Source organism: Notolepis coatsorum, assembly GCF_963971535.1.
Source record: "Notolepis coatsorum genome assembly, chromosome: 14".
NCBI classification, from domain to species: Eukaryota; Metazoa; Chordata; class Actinopteri; order Aulopiformes; family Paralepididae; genus Notolepis; species Notolepis coatsorum.
In genome coordinates this window covers 9,964,016-9,976,836 of record NC_140178.1, presented here as the reverse complement: position 1 = coordinate 9,976,836, position 12,821 = coordinate 9,964,016, and the positions used below count along the sequence as shown (strand labels likewise).

The window sequence follows — 12,821 nt, the reverse complement described above, 5'->3', positions numbered from 1 at the left end:
AACACTGAACTGTGAATCACCAGAGGCCTCATGATACGATATTATCACGATACTTAAGTCACGATACGATAGTGTTGCGATACAAAATATATTGCGATATGCTGAGTATTGCAATATTAATATTACGATATATTGCAATTTATTACCTTTTTTCAACTGCAAAGTAAAACTTTGTCAACATGTTTTATCTAATAAAATAAAGTTCAGTCTGTTCATCTCACTTCAGTAATTTTTATTGCAGAACATGGGATTTTCTCAAGCAGACAGATGTCAACACTGTAATCTGCGTAACAGATTCTGAATCTCTGCTTTTCATAAACGATTCTGAATCTCTGTTTCGGTGGCGAGGGACCTACCTTTCATAAAGCCACGTCCATGTGTTTCCTGGAGCTGCAGGCTGTGAAACAATAAGGGTCACATGACATGACATCACTTCCTGCTCCTGAGCCACTTCCTCTTCCTGCCGCTCCGCTGGAACAATGTCCTCCACCTACTGAACACCATGAGACGTCTCTCTGAAGGTCTGACCACACCACGAGAGATGGGGGGAGAGGGGGGAGGGGGAGAGAGGGGGCAGAGAGAGATAGGGGGGGAGAGAGAGAGCGAGGGGGAGAGAGAGGGGGAGAGAGAGGGGGGGGAGAGAGAGGGGGGGAGAGAGAGAGAGAGGGGGATAGAGAGGGGGAGAGAGAGGGGGGAGAGAGAGAGGGGGGGAGAGAGAGAGAGGGGGAGAGAGAGGGGGGAGAGAGAGAGGGGGGGAGAGAGAGGGAGGGAGAGAGGGGGAGAGAGAGAGAGAGAGGGAGAGAGACAGAGAGAGAGACAGAGAGGTAGAAAGAGAGAGGGATAGAGAGAGGGGGGAGAGAGAGAGGGGGGGGGGGAGAGAGAGAGTGGGGGGGAGAAAGAGTAGGAGGGAGAGAGAGGGATAGAGAGAGAGGGAGAGAGAGATGAATCAAGAGATTCAAGAATCAAGAGGTTTATTTGTCACATACATACCACGGCATACAGTGAAATGCGGGTGGTCATGCCCGCATCGATTGTGCAAGAATACAATAATAAAATAGACATAAAAAACAGTTAATAAGAGACATAAGATGTGCATGATAAAAATAGACATGCTAAATTGCTGAGAAGGCACTGGTTCCTATGTATACTACTATACAATACAATACAATTTTAACTCTGTCATTATGCTATACTTACTATATCTAAACTATACTATACAAGAACCACATCTGTTCTTTCCATAAAGTGACTTTTCCATTTTGTTTAAAGTGATTGTTTAAAGCGATTGCAGCATGAGTGTTCAGTGTTCAGTGTTCTGATGGCCTGGGGAAGAAGCTGAGCCAAAGTCTCTCTGTTCTTGTTGCGTATATGTGGAGGCGCTTGCCTGACCGCAGCAGCTTGAACAGGCTGTTGTTGGGGTGGTGAGGGTCTTTCATTATTCTGCAGACTCTCAGGAGAGAGAGAGAGACAGAGAGAGAGAGACAGAGAGAGAGAGAGCGAGAGAGAGAGAGATATTTGATTTTTAAACACAACTTTCTTTTCTCACTCAGCGATCAACAATACATCAAAATGTATAATGCAAAACACAGAACAGCAAATCAAATCAAGAAAAATAAAAGACAAACTTCACATCAGAACAGAGCCAAAAACCAACTCCAACCCCTCCACAACTGTACACAACACCCACTTGTAACACCACATCATCTCAAACTCTGCTACATTGCTGGTCAACTGGTAACAATTAAAATCTGTTCACAACCTTGCCTGTACCATACATCTAAACAAGATAGTGGTATCTACCAGCACCGAATCCTAAATCTTTTTCCTCCTGCTTAGATAAATGGCCATTTTTGCCTGACCCAGCAGGAAGTTGAAGAGCTGACACTTTAATCTCCTCTTCCTGCTGTACCTGTACCCCAAAATAAACATATCTGGAGTAAGATGTTCATCAAACATCACAAACATGCGGGTCAGGAACTGAAAAAAAACCAAGAGCCTGTCACACTTTAAAAAACTGTGAAAAACTGTTTCCCTCTCTGTGCAGAAAGGACAGGTGTCTTCAACATCAGAATTAATCACAGAGACAAAAGCGTTCACAGCAACTGCACCATGTAAAATTCTCCACTGTAAATCCCCAACTATTTTAGTTAATGGTGGTTTGTACAGTGCTCTCCACTCAGGCCTCTGAGCCTCCTGCAGGCCCAGATGAGCTCTTCATGGAGTGTCAACCCTATCCTTCAGCCTGTTTTGGTTCAACACTTTAACACAGGTAATACATAACTTTGCCCACCATGGTGCTCAGCCTGCAATCAGCAGCACTGCTCACCTCTAACAGACAACCATCACATTAAAAAATAGGACTAAGTTTCACCTCAGGAAAATAATCATTTTCAACAGGCAATAACTGACCATTACAATAATCAACACACATTTCCAGTTCATTATTAGTCAGCTGCTGTTTCCAGCTTCCCAATAGGCGGCCCATCACCCTGACAGACCTTGTGCCCAGCTGTGAGGCCAGACCGGCAGCATTATCAAAAAGGGGGCCGCACACCTCCAGCACATTGCCCAACGTGAAGATCTTTGCCTCACACAGCCTTTGCCTCAGCGCTGGCTCGGCCCCACCCTGAAAACGAGTCCCATGAACCACCGGCTCCCTCAGAAGCCAGTACAAAGAGTCACCGTCCTTCAGTCTCTCTTTCATAAAAACAAGCCCCACACTGTTAACAGTCCCTTGTAGAAATGGGGCAGGTTTTTCATTGTACATCCCTTTAAGGCGAGACACTGCAGGTGAATAGGCAAATATACTTTTTTTGTTGATTTTGAGATTTTGTTATATTTTGCTTCCTAAACATGTCTTCTATGAAACTAATGACAATAAAACGTCAATAACACACATTTAGTTGTTTATTTGACTTCATTTTGCCTTATTGCATCCATAAATCTGCACATATTTAATAGGGAAGTGCCTCATTTGCATATATAAACATACATTTCAGAAAACTTGCAATATATTTTTTCTTAGTTTATATGTACATAACAAACTGGGAAAGTTTCATAGTGATATCTATTTAAATATTTGTTGCCTATTAGGGGGTACTACACTGTACTACACTGTTTGTAGCCTGTGTGTAGTTCTGTTCAGTTCAATAACATCATTATTGTTATTATTCAGTTATCAGGCATGTGTTTAGGTTGTCTATTACTAATGGTTTGATTAGATATTGTGTTTGTAAATATCTGTTTAAAAAAAAAAGTATGGCATTTTACAATACAGAACTTTGAAGGCGTTTTCCCAAAAATGAGTTTTAAGAGTTTTGCATCATACTCTGAGCCAGAAATCTCCACTTCAGTAGCACTCACATACACCAAACCTTCCAGTTCTATTCATATCTATGTTCTGAAGGTATTTACAGAAGGGTTTGTTGATATCGCATTCATAACCTGATTTATATCACATTTTATTCCTAAAAACATGGCGAAATATGGAATTTTACCATAAAAATTGACTGAATGGAGTATTTTCTGATTTATGGAGTGATAAAAAGATATATCCAAAATCCCCTCTGTAATAACCTTTGGCTCTAATATGTCAACAAAATGAAACTATAATTTTGAAAATGGCTTTATCCAATGTTCAGATTTCTGTCCTGGAATTATATGCAAATTAGTGCATATTTAAGTAGAGCATGCCTCATTTGCATATTTAAACATACAATTTCAGAAAACTTGTAATACAAAAAAGTCTTGTCTTAATATAAGTAATCAACTGGGGAAGTTTCATTGTGATATCTATTAGTTAATTTTTTTACCCTATTCACCTGCAGTGTCTCCCCTTAGGTTAGGGTAAACAAATTAATAACTGAATAACTGAATAATAATAATAATAATAATGATGTTATTGAACTGAACAGAACTACACACAGGCTACAAACAGTGTAGTACAGTGTAGTACCCCCTAATAGGCAAATAATATTTGAATAGATATCACTATGAAACTTTCCCAATTTGTTATGTACATATAAACTAAGAAAAAATATATTGCAAGTTTTCTGAAATGTATGTTTATATATGCAAATGAGGCACTTCCCCATTAAATATGTGCACATTTATGGATGCAATAAGGCAAAATGATGTAAAATAAACAACTAAATGTGTGTTATTGACGTTTTATTGTCACTAGTTTCATAGAAGACATGTTTAGGAAGCAAAATATAACAAAATCTCAAAATCAACAAAAAAAGTATATTTGACTATTCACCTGCAGTGTCTCACCTTAAATCCATGAGGAACAGTGGCTCAGCCAGATTTAGCCCACCACACCGCTCCAGTTTGGCTCGGGCCACATGTCTCCAGACCAGATCAGCTGGTCCTGTCAGGAGTCTCTGAATGAAACGGAGCCTGAACGCAGCTCCCCTACTTGCCAAGTTGACAAGCCCCTGTCCCCCTTCCTCCTTGGGCAGGAAAAGGACACTCTGTGGGACCCAGTGCAACCGGTCCCAGAAGAAGTCCACCATCAACCCCTGCACCTTAGACAGCAGGTTCAGCGGCGGGTCCGTACACGCTAGCCGATGCCACAGCATGGAGGACACAAGATTGTTGATAATAAGGATCCGACCTTTCAGCGACAGTTTCGGAAGAATCCATTTCCATCGCTTCAGCCGGCCCTCCACTTGATCTACCACACCGTTCCTATTCTTGGAAGAAAATACCTCATCCCCAAGATAAATCCCCAAGTACTTTAGGCCTCCCCTCTTCCATGTCAGGCCTCCAGGTAACACAAGTCCATCAATTGGCCCTTTACCCACTGCTAAGGCCTCACTTTTCTGCCAATTCACCCTAGCAGAGGAGAGAGTACTAAAAGCCATCACAGTTGATACAATGTTAATGTCGTGCTGGGACTTTACCATAATCATGACATCATCAGCATATGCAGACAGTTTGAATTTTATGTCACAACCCGGAAAAGAAAAACCAGACAAATTAGTCCTTAATCTGTGTAACAGCGGCTCTATGGCCAGACAGTACAACATCCCTGATAAAGAACAGCCCTGTCGGACTCCCCTCTGAACCTCAAAAGGCTCACTTAAACCACTGTTAATCTTAAGTACACTCTCAATGTCTCTGTACAAGACCTGGATCATAGCTATAAGCCCAGAGCTGAAACCAAAAGCCTGCATTGCTTTCCACAGGTACTGATGTTCAACTCGGTCAAAAGCCTTTTCTTGATCTAGAGAAATCAGACCAAGTTCACAACCCAAAACACCAGAGAGGTCCAAAATGTCTCGAATCAACATAATGTTGTCAGATATCAACCTGCTGGGCACACAGTAGGTTTGGTCCACATGGATTACCTGCTCCATCACCTTCCTCAGTCTCATTGCCAGTACCTTTGAGAGCACTTTATAATCTGAGCAGAGTAAAGACACTGGACGCCAGTTCCTTATGTTCTGTAAGTCTCCCTTCTTGGGCAGGAGAGTGATGACCGCTCTCCTACAGCTCAGAGGCAGCCTCCCCTTACTCAGACTATCGCAGAGGACACTCAAAAGATCCTCACCAATCACAGACCAGAGAGACTTGTAAAATTCAACCGGCAGACCGTCTATCCCAGGCACCTTCCCACTCTCCCTCTAGCAGCTCTCTGCCTAACAGCTGTGCTTCCAGCTCTGTGCCGTCCTCAGCTGAGACTCTAGGGAGGCCCTCAAAGAAGGACCGTGCCACCTCCGGCTCTTCTTGGTACTCAGTTCTATAGAGCTCTTTGTAAAAACCAACTGCACACTGACGGAGGTCGGCTGTCTCACAGCATCTGCCCAGTGTCTGACCTCAAATAGTGTAGAAGCCTCTTTTGGCCATTCTTGCTCTCCAAACCAAAGAAAAAGTGAGACGGAGCATCCATCTGGACCACGTTTTGAAAACGGGACCTAACCAGAGCGCCCCTAGCAGAGACACCCAGCAGGTCAGACAGAGTTGATTTTTTCCTTTTGAAAACTTCAATATGTTCTCTTTCTCCAGTGGAGCCTGCCAACTCCTGCATCTCCATCACTTCTCTCTCCAGAGCTCTCATAGATCTGGCCATGTCTCTTGTAACATTGAGAGTGTACTGTAGGCAAAGCTGTTTTATATGTATTTTACCTACATCCCACCACTGTTGCAGTGAACTAAAGTCACGTTTAGTTTGCCTATAGGCAGCCCAAAAAGACATAAAAGCATCCTTAAAACCATTGTCAGACAACAGAGAGACATTAAAGTGCCAATATGCACTTTTACACTTTACATTTTTTGGAAAATGGAACACTGCACAAGGGAGTGGTCAGAGAAACCCACCGGACTTATGGAACAGCTTGTGACCACACTTATGTGATGTTCAAAACAATACAAACAATCAAGCCTGGCTAACGATAAATAATTATCTCTGGAGTGAGCCCAGGTACACTGCCGCTGATTAATGTGGATATATCTCCAAATATCACACAGTTCAAGGGTTTCAACCAGTCGTATAAGACAGGCTTTAGAAGCCGCATGCGGCTCCTGATGATTCCTGTCTAACACCGGATCTTCTGTGCAGTTAAAATCACAACCCACAAACAGATACTCCTCACCACTACAAGCACTAACAGTCTTTTTTAACTCATCCAAAAACAATAACCTTTCCAACCCCACCGTTGGAGCGTATACATTTACAAAACACATATTTACATTTTCAAATACAGCACAGAGTTTAAGCAACCTGCCTGGAAGGATCTCATCAACAATACATGAAGCAGGTAGAAAATCTCTAGAAAAAAGAATGCCAACTCCCCCACTGACCCCAGTTTCAGAATTATAACTCGTTTTGCTGGGTTTGGGGGAGTGACGAGTGGAAACACAGTAGTAAGCATCTCCCGAATCACCACTCCACTTACTACCATCTGATTCACTTTAACGGTAGAATCAAGGAAAATGACAACTGCTCTATTCATCCTAGAAGCTGACTTAACACTCGCATATCCCACGACAGCGCCCACAGCTAGACAACATTCTTCCACTGACACACCGTGGTCTGGAGAGAGTCGCAAACCGTGTTTGCGTGTAAGTTTCTGCAAACCGGAGGGTACTCATCCGTGCTCCGCCATGCCTGTGTAAAGGCACGACGCAGCACTTTGTCACTCTATACTATGGCTAAACTCAACAAAAACAACTAAAGCCAATACTCTCGTAAAAGCACACAATAAATAAGCAACAGTCTAATTCATAACATTAAACACAACAAGTTAGAGAAAAAAGTTAGAGTTTCACTCACACCGCAGACGCTCCTCCGCACCTCGCTCAAACACGAGAGAGAGAGAGGCGACACTGAGTTAAGTGCTCTGAGACTGGCAGGGGATCAGTCCAAAAGAAAGGTTGGTTAGGTTCTGACCCTGTGTGTGTCTCCACAGCAGAGCCAGCAGCCCAAGGTCCACGACAAGAGCCGCAAGAAGAGCAACAAGGAGGCCAAGCCGCGCGTCAAGAAGCTGAAGTACCACCAGTACATCCCCCCCGACCAGGTACCCATGATGCACTACACCACCCAGGTACCCATGATGCACTACACCACCCAGGTACCCATGATGCACTACACACCATAGATATATATAGAACACTAGATAGCTTAAGGCGGAGTCACCAGCGTCACTGAACCGCCGCCATCTTGGGAGAGTCAGCCTTGAGTGAGAGTGAGTGAGCTGCACAGACAAAAATATTGACGGATTTACAAACGGGTTGGTTTGCTATAAACATCAAAGGTGTAGTTATGATACTGCATACTTATAAAAAAAAAATTTAAAGATGTTTTCTTTTTTTTAATCATAGCCACGTTAATAATGCTTGTAATAAACCAAACCATTTGTAAATCCGTCAATATTTCAGCGAGTTATGAGTATTTTTGTCTGTGCAGCTCACTCACTCTCACTCAAGGCTGACTCTCCCATGATGGCGGCGGTTCAGTGACGTCGCTCTCCATTGGCCGGCAGCGCGGGCAAGCTATCTAGTGTTCTATATATATCTATGCTACACACCACCCAGGTACCCATGATGCACTACACCACCCAGGTACCCATGATGCACTACACCACCCAGGTACCCATGATGCACTACACCACCCAGGTACCCATGATGCACTACACCACCCAGGTACCCATGATGCACTACACCACCCAGGTACCCATGATGCACTACACCACCCAGGTACCCATGATGCACTACACCACTCAGGTACCCATGTACATGTCGAAATACTTCCCAAAGGTCAGTGAATTCCACGACCACAACACCAGACGGAGCTCCACAAATCATGTTAAACTCAGATTCGGCTCAAACAAGGGACTAAACACGTTTCGCAATTATGCCACATCAATGTGGAATGCCCTACCCACAGCTGTAAAGGAATGTAAATCACTATTCACTACCCTCCTTCAAAACCACTCTTAAAGAGCACCTATGGGAGGCTGCAATTAGAAACTGGCCCCTGTAAATGTACAAACCCAACCCCCTCCTAATGTACAGTTTCCTCCCCCTCGTATGTATATGTGGCTCTTTGTTTCTTTGTTCATTTGTTTTGCTCATTGTCAGCGCCTTTGGGTTCCTGAAAAACGCTTTATAAATAAAATGTATTATTATTATTATTATTTATATATTTACTGTTAGGATCTCTGTTTAACAGTACTGTATATTTGCATATCTTGTATGTCTTAAATGTCTGCAATCTGTTAATAAAGTTTTCAATCAATCCATCAATCACTCTGCACCAGAAGCAGGGCGAGCAGGAGGCCCTCCCCCTGATGGACTCCAGCTACGCCCGGCTCCTCCAGCAGCAGCAACACTTCCTGCAGCTGCAGATCCTGAGTCAGCAGCAGCAACACTACAGCTACCAGAGCATCCTGCCGGCCCCCCTCAAGTACTGACCTGGGATCTGTTACTGTTACACACACACACTACAGCTACCAGAGCATCCTGCCGGCCCCCCTCAAGTACTGACCGGGGATCTGTTACACACTCACACATATATATACTCACTCACTCACTCACTCACTCACTCACTCACTCACTCACTCACTCACTCACTCACTCACTCACTCACTCACTCACTCACTCACTCACTCACTCACTCACTCACACATACATTAAGGCTGGTTTTCCTGCAAACTCTGCCTTCTTTTTATTCTGTTAAAGGAAAACTCCAACATTTTGGGAAATTAGCTTATTTAACATCTTCCCTGGAGTTAGACAAGAAGATACATACCTTTTTTGTCTATCTGCATGCATTAGGCTTAGGGAACGCCCGCACCGTTAGCGTAGCTTAGCTTCATCACTGGAAGTGGGTCAGACTTTTACCCTGTAAGTGGTATTTCTTATAATAAAATAAGTGTTAAATAGCTCTACATTCTGACAGCCATCACTGCTGGTCAGTAACATGGTCTCCCAGTCCCTCCACTCTGCAGTAAACACACAATGGTAAATGGTGCATTTATATAGAGCTATTCATCCAAAGCTCTTTATAATTCTGTTACTCAAATTCACCCATTCACTCACCAGACAAGGTGCCAACCTGCTCATCGGGAGCAATTAGGGGTTAAGTGTCTTGCTCAAGGACACTTGGACACGCTGCCCGGGAGGAGTAGGTATCGAACCGAGAACCTCCGGATTACCAGACGACTGCTCTACCTCCAGAGTCACTGTCTCCCCACTTTATCCAATCAGGAGAAAGAACCCTATTTCAAGAAATCTTGCTAAATTTGCTTGTTACTTGTTTCAAGCACATCATTTGTTTTTATTTCTTATTTTTGTCAGACCATTTTTGCAGTGTGGAGTTCTCTCTCCTGATTGGATAAAGTGGGAAGGGATACCTGTAAATGTGTTTTGTGTTTACTGCAGAGCGGAGGGACTGGGAGACCCATGTTACTGACCAGACACTCTATATCAGTGATGTCTGTTTACTGCAGAGTGGAGGGACTGGGAGACCCATGTTACTGACCAGGCACTCTATATCAGTGATGGCTGTTTACTGCAGAGTGGAGGGACTGGGAGACCCATGCTACTGACCAGACACTCTATATCAGTGATGGCTGTTTACTGCAGAGTGGAGGGACTGGGAGACCCATGCTACTGACCAGACACTCTATATCAGTGATGGCTGTTTACTGCAGAGTGGAGGGACTGGGAGACCCATGTTACTGACCAGACACTCTATATCAGTGATGTCTGTTTACTGCAGAGTGGAGGGACTGAGAGACCCATGTTACTGACCAGGCACTCTATATCAGTGATGGCTGTTTACTGCAGAGAGGAGGGACTGAGAGACCCATGTTACTGACCAGACACTCTATATCAGTGGTGGCTGTTTACTGCAGAGAGGAGGGACTGAGAGACCCATGTTACTGACCAGACACTCTGTATCAGTGATGTCTGTTTACTGCAGAGTGGAAGGACTGAGATACCCATGTTACTGACCAGACACTCTGTATCAGCGATGTCTGTTTACTGCAGAGTGGAGGGACTGGGAGACCCATGTTACTGACCAGACACTCTATATCAGTGATGTCTGTTTACTGCAGAGTAGAGGGACTGGGAGACCCATGCTACTGACCAGACACTCTATATCAGTGATGGCTGTTTACTGCAGAGTGGAGGGACTGGGAGACCCATGTTACTGACCAGACACTATATCAGTGATGTCGGTTTACTGCAGAGTGGAGGGACTGAGAGACCCATGTTACTGACCAGGTACTCTATATCAGTGATGGCTGTTTACTGCAGAGAGGAGGGACTGAGAGACCCATGTTACTGACCAGACACTCTATATCAGTGGTGGCTGTTTACTGCAGAGAGGAGGGACTGAGAGACCCATGTTACTGACCAGACACTCCAGTGGTGGCTGTTTACTGCAGAGAGGAGGGACTGAGAGACCCATGTTACTGACCAGACACTCTATATCAGTGATGTCTGTTTACTGCAGAGTGGAGGGACTGAGAGACCCATGTTACTGACCAGACACTCTGTATCAGTGATGGCTGTTTACTACAGAGTGGAGGGACTGAGAGACCCATGTTACTGACCAGACACTATATCAGTGATGGCTGTTTACTGCAGAGTGGAGGGACTGGGAGACCCATGTTTGACCAGACACTCTGTATCAGTGATGTCTGTTTACTGCAGAGTGGAGGGACTGGGAGACCCATGCTACTGACCAGACACTCTATATCAGTGATGGCTGTTTACTGCAGAGTGGAGGGACTGGGATACCCATGTTACTGACCAGACACTCTATATCAGTGATGTCTGTTTACTGCAGAGTGGAGGGACTGAGAGATCCATGTTACTGACCAGGCACTCTATATCAGTGATGGCTGTTTACTGCAGAGAGGAGGGACTGAGAGACCCATGTTACTGACCAGACACTCTATATCAGTGATGACTGTTTACTGCAGAGTGGAGGGACTGAGAGACCCATGTTACTGACCAGACACTCTATATCAGTGGTGGCTGTTTACTGCAGAGAGGAGGGACTGAGAGACCCATGTTACTGACCAGACACTCTATATCAGTGATGTCTGTTTACTGCAGAGTGGAGGGACTGAGAGACCCATGTTACTGACCAGACACTCTGTATCAGTGATGTCTGTTTACTGCAGAGTGGAGGGACTGAGAGACCTATGTTACTGACCAGCAGTGTTGTGCTAGTTACTGAAAAATAGTAACTCAGTTACTTTACTAGTTACTTCATTTCAAAGTAACTTCGTTACTGTACTAGTTACTTACACCCAAAAGTAATGAGTTACTGTGAAAAGTAACTATTTAGTTATTTAAAAAAAAATAAAAAAAAAAAATTGCTCAAGTCCCATGCCCCATATACTCAAAATCGGTTGATCAACTTGACAGTTTCCATTCACATCACCGAACTCTGCTAAGCAATGTGGTCTAGAGCGTTTCATTATATATTCCCTCCCCGCTGTATGTATATTTCTCTCCCACCCACCCACCCCCTCCTAATGTACAGTCCCCTCCCCATCATATGTATATACTCTGTCAGGATCTAGGGGTAACAGTACTGTATATTTGAATACCGCTTATGTCACAAATGTATCAGTACTAAATACCTATATGTCCCTATGCCATAAATGTCATGTATGTTGTGTATGTCATAAATGTCTATATGAATTGAAAATGGGGGACCCTGATGGAAACAAGACAAACGTCTTTCTCAGGTCTGCATCCCCTTAACAATTGTATGTATTGAGCCGTACTGTATTGTACCCATTCTGCAATCTGTTAAATAAAGTTTTCATTCATTCATTCATTCATCCATTCATTAATTCATTCATAACCATCTTGCAGCGTTGTTATCAAAGCATTGCAACGTTAGAATAGTTAGGATATCAATTGTGCATGAAAGGACTATATTTATATTGTTTGATTAGTATTATGAGATTCCCTGGCAGATTAAGTACAGTCAAAATCCGTTGATCTTGAGTTTCAGTGAACACATTGCACTCACCGTCACCAGTCTGCGGTGGTCGAGATGTAACGTTAGTCCAGTTGACTCCAGCAGCCCTTCAAACATGTTCTTTATCTCGTTTCCATGTTGTATATTAATTATCTCTCCAAGTAGTTGCTAAATGGTTTGTTAGTTCGTTATTATTACTGCGTTCTTATTATGTAGATTCATAGCGAGCGTCCTCTTGTTGTTTACTGTAGAGAGCGCCTATTTCTTTCAGAACGTCAGTGGCCAATCAGAAGTGCGAAACCAGAATGAGGCTACGGAAAGAAATAATAATAATAATAATACTTCGTTTTATATAGCGCCTTTC

At 43.6% G+C, this 12,821-nt stretch overlaps 2 protein-coding genes across 2 annotated transcripts in view; both read left to right on the top strand.

The window, feature by feature from the left end:
- The window catches only part of LOC311241038 (histone H1-like), a gene marked incomplete at both ends in the record, with an annotated part of 359,561 nt that overhangs the window by 121,217 nt on the left and 225,523 nt on the right, over window positions 1–12,821 (top strand). The window lies entirely within an intron of this gene.
- The window catches only part of LOC311239826 (myocardin-related transcription factor B-like), a gene marked incomplete at its 5' end in the record, with an annotated part of 29,514 nt that continues 21,811 nt past the window's right edge, over window positions 5,119–12,821 (top strand). Inside the window, 5 exons of the mRNA XM_084328276.1 lie at window positions 5,119–5,192; window positions 5,635–5,714; window positions 6,013–6,083; window positions 7,416–7,523; window positions 8,766–8,911. Of these exons, the coding sequence (XP_084184402.1) occupies window positions 5,119–5,192; window positions 5,635–5,714; window positions 6,013–6,083; window positions 7,416–7,523; window positions 8,766–8,911 (479 nt within the window). The remainder of the gene's footprint in view (window positions 5,193–5,634; window positions 5,715–6,012; window positions 6,084–7,415; window positions 7,524–8,765; window positions 8,912–12,821) is intronic.